This window comes from Nanorana parkeri, unplaced genomic scaffold, assembly GCF_000935625.1.
Source record: "Nanorana parkeri isolate BGI_ZX_2015 unplaced genomic scaffold, ASM93562v1 scaffold5, whole genome shotgun sequence".
Taxonomy (NCBI): domain Eukaryota; kingdom Metazoa; phylum Chordata; class Amphibia; order Anura; family Dicroglossidae; genus Nanorana; species Nanorana parkeri.
The window spans coordinates 3,778,826-3,789,243 of NW_017306273.1; the positions used below are offsets into that span (position 1 = coordinate 3,778,826).

The 10,418-nt window shown below is 47.7% G+C and overlaps 1 protein-coding gene across 1 annotated transcript in view; it reads left to right on the top strand.

Annotated features, from left to right (window-relative positions):
• Window positions 1-10,418, top strand: part of MEGF6 (multiple EGF like domains 6) — a 201,423-nt gene that overhangs the window by 126,326 nt on the left and 64,679 nt on the right. The window contains exon 6 of the mRNA XM_018576690.1: window positions 5,518-5,640. Within this exon, the coding sequence (XP_018432192.1) occupies window positions 5,518-5,640 (123 nt within the window). The remainder of the gene's footprint in view (window positions 1-5,517; window positions 5,641-10,418) is intronic.

Below are 10,418 nucleotides of genomic sequence, written 5' to 3' on the forward strand. Positions count from 1 at the left end.
ACCGCTGCTGCCCCCCCCCCCATGCGCCATAGGAGGAGGGCGCTAAGCTAAACATGTAATCAATGGGGCTTTCCATCCTGCAAATTCCGCCATCAGACGTTTCCAAACATGTTGTAAATTGTCTAATGATCGAATGTTTTCCAAAACCCGAATTCCTCTCTAATTTGAGCCGCCTTTGTTTTGTTTTCAGTCTGCAAATATTTTCCACCTTCCACGCGACGTCGAGTGTTTTGCGCGGTCGGCTCGTTGTTACGGGAAGACGGACGTTTCGCTGCATGTTGCAGAATGCGGCCAGATAATAGTATAAGGGGGGGGTGTCGATAGGGTTGCCACCTTTTCTTCAAGCGAAATCCGAACACACTAGTGACACGCAGACATTTTTTTGGGAGCATGAGTTGTGGCGTGTTCATATGTAAATATCACAGTTGAGACTATTTTCATTGGGGGGCCAGTAGCACCTATCATAATTTTGGCTGTGAGGAGTTCAATAGATATTTGCAAAGTGGCTTTTAATCTTCCCTAAGGCTTAAAGGAGAACTATGAGATGAGTGATTTCCACTCACCTCATAATTCTAAGCCGACCTGTGACAATGAGACTGTCACAGGTCGGCTCAGTAGATCGGGAGGTGAGCGAGCACATACCAGGTTCGCTCACCTCTCGATCCTGTCACGGCTCTCTGCCGTGACAGGGGGAGGGGCTGGAGTACCCTCTCCCCGCTCCGATCTGCCAGCGCTGACTGGAGGAACGGACGGGGGAGGGGGCGGGTACAGCTGGCTCTGCCTCTAGATAGGCAGAGCCAGCTGTCACTCACGCAGCTGGGCAGGTCCCGTCATCTAAGTCGGGATCCGCTCCAGGTGCGGCGTCTCAGTATACCGCGAGCTGTAGCTCGCAGTATACTGAGCTTAGGGTAACGGGAGGACGCTAGTTGGTGTCCTCCCGTTACCCCAAGGAGAACTATGGGGAAAAACACTGACCCCATAGTTCTCCTTTAAAACCAACTCTGGCCAACACTGCATGAGAAGGGTGTGAGAGGGTTAAAACCTGTATCAGTCGCCTGTGTCCCCGCAGGGGAGGTTTTCTTCACTTCCTGTCCTGGTGACATGCTTTCATGAAGGTAAATCACTCCAGCAAGGACTAGGATTGGCTCCTGGTCATTTGCAATGGGACTTGTTGCCTATGAACGAGGCGTTGGTCCCTCCCTGGGAGTGTAAGCCGCCATCGAGGGAGCAATGTCTTGCTTACAGTCAGTGAAGGAGCAGCAAGTGCAGGAGCCCTGGTGTGACCTTAAGGGCCGAAACATATTTCCTCAATTCACTGCGTTGCGGATAGACATGTAAGCTGCGGAAAATTTCGGTTCGGATGTTTTTGTTATTTCGGGATTCGGATCCGAAATTCAATTCGGTTCGGGTTTGGGATTCGGACAAAATCCGAATTTCCATTAGTTTCGGATGAGTTTACGAATATTCGTTGCGAAAACCACAGAAAGCCATATACAGATATTAATACTAAAGCTGAGGCTCCCAGACCCGAATGGCAATCAGGAGCTCCCCAATGCAATTTGGAAATTCGGATCCCGAATGCCATTCGGGTCTAGGAGCCTCAGCTTTAGTATTATATGTATATGCTGTATATGGCTCCCATGTTGCCGTAACTAAAATTTGTGTTCAGACCCATTCAGATGCATTAAACCGAAAAACACATCTGATTGGCCAGAGAAGTCACATGTCCGATTCAGTTTAGTTTTTGAACGAAATTCGGACGAGATCAGAAAATCGGGAACGGAAATTGGGATTCGGATGCATTGGGATTAGGAGATTCGGATGTGTCGGAATTTCAGAAAATGTGTCCGCATTTTGATTCGGAGAGAAGCGAATTGCACGTGTCTAGTTGCGGTAATGCACACATTCTTGCACGTTATGCAATGTAAGTAAACACGCAATGCGTGCATTAGTTTTGCAGGACAACCCAATGCACTGTCCGTGTCAGTGCAGCTCCGACACACATGTATTGCAGTGCACCCCAGTGCACAATAACGAGCTACAATGCGTTGTGGTGTTCTGCATTGGAAAAATGCTGCGTGGCCATTTTTGAGTGTTCGCAGCCCATTCGAAACAAGCGGTCTGGCATATTGCTATGTACGCTAACACATGACACAAGGCATGGACATTCAGCATCATCTAGTCTTTTCCTTCCCAGCCTGACTATCCCTGGCCCGCCCCTTTCATTCATTGGATTTCAGCTCTTCCAATCATGGAGGCTCAGCATCACATGTGGGCGGTACCCATGCAAATACAGCCTGACTAGGGACACCCAATCAAGCAATTTTTACATTTGCATAACTCCTCCCTAGAGCCAGCCCACTGTTTGTATCAGGGCTGAGGGCTCCTGAGAGGAGTACCGAGGCAGGTTGCTGTGATGTTTTCAGCTCTGTACAGCACCCTGCCGACCCCTGCAACCAGCCTGCATTGCATAGAGAAGCACAGCGAACCAGTGATGCCTGGAAAATACCCCCACAGTGACACAATGCAATAAAAACCTTTTTGTCTGGAGTTCCACTTGATATTGTATCCGGTAAAATATTTACTGCAGAAGTCAAGCCGGGACCTCTGTAGCATCCTACACCTATTTCCTGATAGTGGTCTGGAAAGCCTTTGGATGTGTTCTATTAGATTTTTGCTCCGGTGGGATCCTGAACTCATCCGATAAGTCATCTGGTGGTTGTCCAGCGTGATCTTCCTGTGACCCTGAGAACATTCCAGAAGCACTGCAGATATGATCTATAATAGGCATGGAAAATGGATGCAAGATGGGGTATTAGGAAGTTATGCAACGTATGCAGGGCCGGCCTTAGGCCTTTAGGCGCCCTGTGCGAGAAAGCTTTACAGAAACGTATGTAGCCGCCTCTTGGCGAAGAATGTTCTTTCTGTACGTTTCCTGCAGCCGTCAGGCACGTAGGAGAGGCTCTATGGCCAAAAAAGACGCACGGCCTTCGAGGAATCGTCCAACTACTCATCCCGCTCAACACTAAAACTCCAGAAGAGATAGTTGACTCTACATTGTGACTTCGATGACGTGAACTGCGACTATGACTGCTTTATATCAACTGAAATGAAACAGAAGATCCACGAGCGTTGCCTAATTCCGCACTGTGATTGCCTTGTAGGGCTATATGGCCATTGTTTTGAATGGGGCTAATTCACATTTTTGAAATCCATTGACATGTTATACATTTTTTTTACTGAATTGCTCCTCAGTGACTGCAGCTACGGAGGTCGGTTGGTGTGAAACCGACTTGTAGGACTATATGGCCGTTGTTTTAAAGGGTGCTGGTTCACATTTTGTGCAATCCGTTGACATGCTATACATTTTTTTTAGTGAATTGCTCCTCAGTGACTGCAGCTACAGAGGTCGGCTGGTTTCATACCGCCTTGTAGGACTGTATGGCCATTGTTTTGCAATCCGTTGACATGTTATGCATTTTATTAGTGAATTGCTCCTCAGTGGCTGCAGCTACAGAGGTCAGTTAGTATGAAACCGACTTGTAGGTCAGGACTTGAATGGGGCTAGTTCCCATTGACATGCCTCGTCCATTTTCGGGTCCATTTTTTTGAACTTGGATGTCGTATGTCCAAGTGGGACTAAGCCTTAGACCACCAGGTATCTATTATCTTATTCCATTTCTTTCTTATATAGGGGCCCATTTACACCAATACTTATTGTAATGCTCATCAGTACTTGGATAAGCAGGGAACCTAACCTGAAAAAAGTAATTTCAACAAGCATGATCTGTGGTAAGGCCAGGTTGGACTAGGCCTTAGGTCACCAGGTATCTATTATCCTATTGCATTTCTCTCTTATAAAGGGGCCCATTTACACCAATACTTTCTTTAAAGGGTTATTAAACCCTCAGCGGTTTTTGCATATATCTACTGCGAGCAAGCACTATTTTGATAGCACCAGACCGGACCGCAGGCACAATCTTCCTTGCGATCCTGTGTGGGCGATCGCATTGCGGCCGTCCCACAAAAAAGTGAGCAGGCTACAATGCGATGTAGTGTGTTTTTCGGCCATAATCGGACCGGAAACGCACTGCATGTGGTGTGAACGTACCCTTAAGGTAAGTCCTTACACTAGCATTGGGGGGGGAGGGGGGATTTTGTCCTTTAATGTAACTTTCATGCTTTCAGGTAAAAAAACTTTAAATTCACAAAACATTATTTGTTCAAAAAAACTGCATACAGTAACAGTATCAATAAACATTTCGTTTATATTTGTATATTTTTAACGCACTATAAAAAAGTTTAAAAACATGTGGCCTTACTGACCTCTCTAGCTGCAGGCACTGTGGAGCAATGCAGCAACAACATTTATGGCAGAACCTCTTTTATCTCCATTTCGACACCCTATCTATGACGCACAGTGAATTTAGGTTTACACACACTTTAAAACAACATTAAAGTCAAATATTTTTTTCCCTCCCCCCAATGTTGATGTACAATGTTGTATACTGAGACCCCGCAGCTGAAACGGATCCCGACAATTATGTCTGGATCCGCCCAGCTGCGTGAGTGACAGCTGGCTCTGCCTATCTAGAGGCAGAGCCAGCTGTACCCGCCCCCTCCCTGTCCGTTCCGCCAGTCAGCGCTGGAGGATCGGACAGGGAAGGGGGGAATCCAGTCACTCCCCTGTCACGGCTCTCTGCAGTGACAGGATCGAGAAGTGAGCGAGCGCCGGTATGTGTTCGCCCACTTCCCGATCTACTGAGCCGACCTATGACAGTTTCATTGTCACAGGTCGGCTCAGATTGAGGCTGAGGGAAAATCACTCACCTCATAATTCTCCTTTAAAGGAGAACTATGAGGTGAGTGCTTTTCACTCACCTCATAGTTCTAGCCGATCTGTGACAATGAGACTGTCACAGGTCGGCTCAGTAGATCGGGAGGTGAGCGAGCACATACCGGGTTCGCTCACCTCTCAATCCTGTCATGGCTCTCTGCCGTGACAGGGGAGGGGCTGGATTCTCCCCTCCCCACTCCGATCTGCCAGCGCTGACTGGCGGAACGGATGGGGGAGGGGGCGGGTACAGCTAGTCGGGATCCGCTCCGGCGTCTCAGTATACCGCGAGCTGTAGCTCGCGGTATACTGAGTCTAGGGTGACGGGAGGATGCTAGTTTGTGTCCTCCTGTTACCCTAAGGAGAACTATGGGGAACAGCTCCTTTAGTAACCCTTTAAGCCTTCCTAATCGCAGCAGAATGTGAAGCAGAAGTGAACAGAATTTGTAAAGCTATTTGCTTTATATGATACTTTCTGCATAACAAAGTAAGTTGAGTCTTCTGTTCCTTTTAGCGGCCCCTATTGAGGTTATTAACAGAAACATTTTCACCCGGCGGCTGTTTGTGTTTATTTTTTATTTTTAGACCATAATCTTTGAAAATGATTATTGCCTTTTTTGTATCAATAATGGTGGAATGGTTATCATCCAGCTGTTAATCTGCTTTCTCTTTATCTGTCCTAGATGTCGACGAGTGCCAGGTCCATAACGGCGGCTGCCAGCAGCGCTGCGTCAACACCCCGGGGTCGTATCACTGCGAGTGTAAAGCGGGCTTCCGCCTCCATGCGGACAGCAGGTCCTGCATCGGTAAGTAATCTCCATCCGGCGTTACGTTTCGGGTGATCATTGCCGTTTATCCCTTTGGCACCGCTCTGCGCTTTTTCTTCCTGGCCGCTTGGAACGCGTACAAGTGCTGCTTGTAAAACCTTTACATTTTAAGCACCGTTCCAATGTGCCTCTTCTATAAAAATGTAAAGGACTCCGCTGAGCACGGCTGTAAATAGATCGGCTGCAGAGCTCTGTGGCGATATTAAAAAAAAATAGGATTGTTTCTGCAAAAATAAAAATACTTTTTATTGCGCGTTTAACGGCGGAAATGTGAACATTCACTCCTGTGTGCGGGTCGTCCTCTGCCGCAGCGTGTCATAGCTGAGTACATCTGGAGCACAAGAGAAATACTCTGCATCTGTGGGGTGAAGGGGGAGATTTCCCTGGACTGACCCTTTAAGGCAGTGGTTCTCAACCTGTGTGACCTCAGGACCCACATTTTTTCCTTGGTCACCAAGTCGCGACCAAAGTCGCGCTGCAATGGAACACACGGCATTGGGGTACCACGCGTTCTGATGCGGGTGTATGAACTGTGGGTGGGAGGTGCGTTTGGGGTACCATTCAAATGAATTGCAACGCAGCACACCTCCCACACCAGAATGTACGGTAGGTGCTATTGCATGGTGCAGTGCATTAATCGCAGGGTACTGGGCGATTAACGTACTGTACTAGTGTGAACGGGCCCTCAAAAACCCTGACAGACACACACACACAACCACAGACACAATCTCACACACTCACAGACATTCTCACACACATACACACTCCAAAATGTGTTTTTTTTAAGAACCACCCAGTCTCCCTACCTTACGACAACTGGAGTGGATCCTCAGCCTGGGTCCAGTGTGGGCTGCTGTGCCGTGACAGAGCTCCATCCATATGTGCATTGCTTATACAGCTCCCTTGTGCACCCTGTAGAGGTGCCGGGAGCCAGAATGTAACAGTCCAGGCACGTCTACAGAACACGTGAGGGAGCTGTAAGCAATGTACGTATGGATGGAGCTCCCTTGTGGCCATACCCCCGGGCCACCCCACCTCAAGCTGATACTTGGCACCGGGCAGCATAATTTGAATTGCCGCTTGGCGAGAAATCTGCGCTAGAAAAGTGGAAGGCATGCGGCAACCCACTGAACACGGGCTCGTGACCCACTTTTGGGTCACGACCCACCAGTTAAGAACCAAGGCTTTAAGGATAAGTAAGTTGCACCAGCTGACAAGGAAGCATGAAGCTGGCTTTCTGGCTAATCAGAAAGCTAGGGGGCGGGTAATGACTCGCCGTCCGGCTACCTGATTGGCCAGCTTCCCGACCAATGAGGAAGCTAGGCGGTTGAGTCATTACACGCTGCCTGGCTTCCTGATTGGCCGTGAAGCCGGCTCCATGCTCCCTCATCACCAAGTGACTCGCTGCCCGGCTTCCTGATACCAGCCTAGGCATCGGAGCATTTGGGCGAGTACGAGAAACACAAATACAAACTCGGTATCGGCACCGATAGCAGTATCGGTATCGGTGCATCCCTACTGAGAAGGATCTCTCCCAGGACATTGTATGTCTCTTTTTCTTTCTTCCTCCATTTTTTGAGTATCTGTTTATTCTAAAGGAAGGGCTAAGCTGTCAAGTGAACCTGTTACTTTTCCCTAAGTGGTTGAAGCGCAGATCGGCGGTTGATAATACAGGAGCAATGTTTAAGGGCACGGCTTCTGTACCCTGTTCAACTGCTTCAGGCTAGAAGTCGATGTATAAAGATGTTTATCTGCTTAGTTTTGACAACTGTAACTACATATCTTTGTCACCTGAACCTTAATAACTTGCAGCATTTCTCAGCAGACACTGGCGCCCTCTGGCGCCCAAACCTCCCGGAGAACAGTTGCTGCCAGGCGGCCTGGCGAACGATCAGCCAGCCAAGCGTACAGAAATAGGAGCACGTCTCTTTCTAATTGCGCTGGCATGCCGGCTTATGAAATCATCACATTAAATTTCCTCTGTGCGTCTCTGTTGCTGTCATTACGACACGACTCCCCGAGCTCCCAAAATGAGCCGCAATCTGCTGGGGCCGCGGTCAGGCCGCGCTTGGCAGACACTCCGGTGGCAGATGTCATTCCTTCACAGCGCTGTCCGCTGTCAGCAGCATCTGTCTCGATGAGCGCCGTCCAAGGTTGGAACGGCTAGTGGTCTCTGACAACAGGCTCCCTAGATATAGCTCTGCCGACGTATCTCGGAACGCAAAGAAATGTTCTACGGAGCTTCATATCATTGATAAGAGAAAAATAAAAAGTTTGCTTGAACGCGGTTGGGGGGAAAGTCAAGCTGTTATCCCTCAATAGCAGCAGAGGAAGGAGATTATGGTCAATTAAAGCGTAAAACGTGTAAACTGTGCCGCAGACCTGAACACAAATGTTCCAGTTAATTACATATCTGTACCTGTCCATTGTCGCTGATTACAGGAATGTATGTTTTGGATAAGAGCCTGACTGTCCTGGATCGCACCTGCGCTGTTGGCGCCATGGTTGTTGTGCTTTCTCGGAGCGGTTTGTGATGTTGTTTGCAGAAAAACACGTTGGGGTTATTCTGCTAGACAAAGACAAAGGGTCGGCCTACCCGGTCCACCCAAAACTGATAATGGAAGATAATGGCAGGAAAAAGCACATGGAAATGAGGACTCTCTGTACATTTATTATTATTATGAATTTATATAGCGCCAACAGTTTGCACAGCGCTTTACAATATAGGGCAGACATTACAATCACAGTACAATTCAAGAGAAGATGGTAAGGAGGGCCCTGCCCCTGAGGGCTTACAATCTAAAAGGGAGGGGGAAGTGATACATGAGGAGGTAGCTGTGTGGGGATGAATTGTTTGAGAACGTGATGGTTGAGCGGTTAGGTTGAGGTGGGATAGGCTTCCCTGAAGAGATGAGTCTTTAGGGATCGCCTAAAGGCAGTCAAGGTGAGCGACAGACGGACAGGTTGGGGTAAAGAATTCCAGAGGATGGGAGAGACTCTAGAGAAGTCCTGGAGGCGAGCATGGGAGGAGTTGACAAGGGAGCTGGAAAGCAGGAGGTCTTGGGATGAGCTTCAGGCAGATGGCTAAAGCCCACATATGTGAGCTGTCTTACCTTGCCAAATGATGTGCAGTACTTATCAGCCATCTTTGTGATTTGACACACCTGCCAGCACAGCCAGCTACTGGACCATGTTGCAGACCATACCACCGCTACTGGGTATCTATAACAAAAAAAACATAGAAATAAATCCGTATTTCTATACATATAAGTTCTATACCACTCCCAATAACTATATCCATCTATCAGTTTATAAACTTACTTATTGAAGATGCTCATAGGATGTACTGACACCATTTCACTCAGCCCTGTGAATATGTATCACCATTCACAGAGCCTGCCTTCTGAACCACAACTCTGAACATGGTTACATTATCATTACTTGCTGGAAGCAATGCATGATGGGATATGTAATCTTGAGAAATGGAGATTGCATCACATGAAGCAGCAGGGAAAGAGACACAAAGCACACTGGGAATCCAGGAAGTTGGTGAAAGTAATGGACAGACGAAAGGCAGCGCTCACTACATGAAAGGGATTTTTCCCAGTAAGCTTCCCAGAGACAACTCCAGTATGTATTCCTATTACAATGCTGATGTTATAACAGGAGAGGATATGCTGGGACTTTACAACTCCTTTATACAAAACACCCTGGTCAATGGGCCTGCCTTAGCCGATGTCTGGACAATTATAGAGCAGCAGCACAGTTTTTAAGGCCCGGTGCAGACCTCCGCGATCCGGGATCGCGCAGTCCTGCACAATGCAGGCAGCGATTGCTGCCCACCCCTATTGAATTCAATGGGGTGACATCCTTGCGGCAATCGCAGAAAAAAGGTACATGTACCTTTTTTTTAGCGATACACGACACACGGCTGTCTTAGCCACAATCATGTTCGGAAGGAGAATCGCAGCGGGAAACTGCACGATCCGCCCGGCGCGACAGAGGTGCCATTAGAAAATAATGGCACCCACAGCGCGATCGGTTCACATCCTGGCGACTCCTGACCGCACGGCAATCCGCGCATAATCGTACATGATTGCCGGGCGGTGAGGTGTCGCCTAGGTGTGCACCGGCCCTAAGTCATCAGTCTGCTATCCCCTCCTGTCAGCATGTTCACAGGCAGCACTGAAATTGATTTTCTAATAAATACATAATTACATTTAGTGTTTTCCATGTCTGGCTGGGGTTCAGTTTTGAACTCTGTGATAAGAAAATCTTTCTCAGAATACCTGTTTTTCCCTTGGAATCTTTTACTCTTTGTTGATATTATACAAAATTCCATAAAGAAATACACAGACATGTCCCCCCAAAATGCTTTCATTTTACTTACTTGTGTCCCCTTGGCTGTGTCTTGTGTTCCTTTGGCTGTGTCTTGTGTTCCATTGGCTGTGTCTTGTGTTTCATTGGCTGTGTCTTGTGTTCCATTGGCTGTGTCTTGTATTCCATTGGCTGTGTCTTGTATTTCATTGGTTTTGTCTTATATACCATTGGCTGTGTCTTTTATACCATTGGCTGTGTCTTTTATACCATTGGCTGTGTCTTTTATACCATTGGCTGTGTCTTTTATACCATTGGCTGTGTCTTGTATACCATTGGCTGTGTCTTGTATACCAATGGCTGTGTCTTGTATACCATTGGCTGTGTCTTGTATACCATTGGCTGTGTCTTGTATTCCATTGGCTTGTGTTTTTTTTCCA